Source organism: Anneissia japonica, unplaced genomic scaffold, assembly GCF_011630105.1.
Source record: "Anneissia japonica isolate Jap-2015-1 unplaced genomic scaffold, ASM1163010v1 scaffold45623_len1234_cov240, whole genome shotgun sequence".
In the NCBI taxonomy this organism is placed as follows: Eukaryota; Metazoa; Echinodermata; class Crinoidea; order Comatulida; family Comatulidae; genus Anneissia; species Anneissia japonica.
In genome coordinates, this window is record NW_022738404.1 from 1 (window position 1) to 1234 (window position 1234).

Consider the following 1234-nt stretch of genomic DNA (forward strand, 5'->3'; position numbering starts at 1 on the left):
TTGCCAAGCGTTTTCGTTGAAGTCACGGTAATCTTTTTTTGTAATTTTTCCTCTTCATTGTCAATCTACAGTGTCTATCACGAATATTGGTTAAGATTATATAGGCCTATTACAGGACACCTTAAGAAGCATGGGCCTAAACACTACAAAGGCAGATTCACGTCCATACAGGCGTATCCACAGAAAATACGGGTAAATATATAACCTTGAAAAGTGTTTTTGAATTATTGTAGTCCATATAGAGGTCACCTTAGAGTTTGTGGTGTGTTACAAATTACATTATCGCTGTTGTGTAATGAGCTCTTCAGATCTCATTGTCTCTTCGACTGCATGTGATATTCAACTGCAAAACAAAGAAATATTTAGGTAGGAATTATGACATACTGTAATGTTGCACAATACTAAAATTCATAGACTGCATGCTTTATCTAGAGTTTAGCTCTTCTTACCATTTTATCAACCACTTAATTAAGGCCTAACAACAACAATAATAAAATAAAATAATTCAATAACAGGCCCAAATATAGCAACAATATAATAATAAAAAAAATATTAATTGGAAAAAAGATTAATATAATAATTATTGTAAACTGTCAGGACTATAAGTTCCGATCATACCTTTAGCTCAAGTGTGACCTTATGATAAATGTCTGGTTTATAGTCATTTAGTGTAGATATATCGTTTCCATGTGTAATGAGGTTCACCAAAACCATTGTATCATCTAAGAAACTACACGTCTTGCACACAGGTCCACATATGTACTGTTTTCTAAAGTATTCCAGGTTGAAATCTCGATTGATTATTTCGTCAATAAAAATAATCATTTTTTGTAAAACGAACATAGTCTGAGTCTTGTCTTCACTTATAACTTCAACTTTGATAAGATTTCTGTCGTATGAATTAATGTTTCCATGAATCTCTTCTGTGTTGATAAAAAAAAGACATGATTTACTTGTCCTAAATCTTGCTGCATTGTAATAGATCTCATCCCAACTAAACACTTCACAACATTTAGCGATTAGACGTAAAAATATAAATTCTTGAAGAATTTCACCAAAGTCGAAATAGAAAATGTGTTGGGAGTGAACATTGCTGTTCTGTGTTGTTGACATTAAATTGATCTTTGGCAGTCGACACGAGAGAAAGAAAGTACCGACTTGGTCGACTTGATCAATAACATTAAGCGGGAAAAGTAGTTGTGTTCCCACTAAGAAACGAATGATGTAAGGGTAA

General features: G+C 32.8%; 1 protein-coding gene across 1 annotated transcript; it reads right to left on the minus strand.

Moving 5' to 3' along the window:
- Positions 1–54: 54 nt before the first annotated feature.
- Positions 55–1226, minus strand: LOC117117542. Its single transcript, XM_033261857.1, has 2 exons — positions 619–1226; positions 55–343 (listed from the first exon to the last, which is right to left on the minus strand). The coding sequence occupies exons 1-2, from the start codon at positions 1111–1113 to the stop codon at positions 305–307; spliced, it is 534 nt and encodes a 177-aa protein (XP_033117748.1). The 5' UTR covers positions 1114–1226; the 3' UTR covers positions 55–304.
- Between the last annotated feature and the right edge of the window lie 8 nt (positions 1227–1234).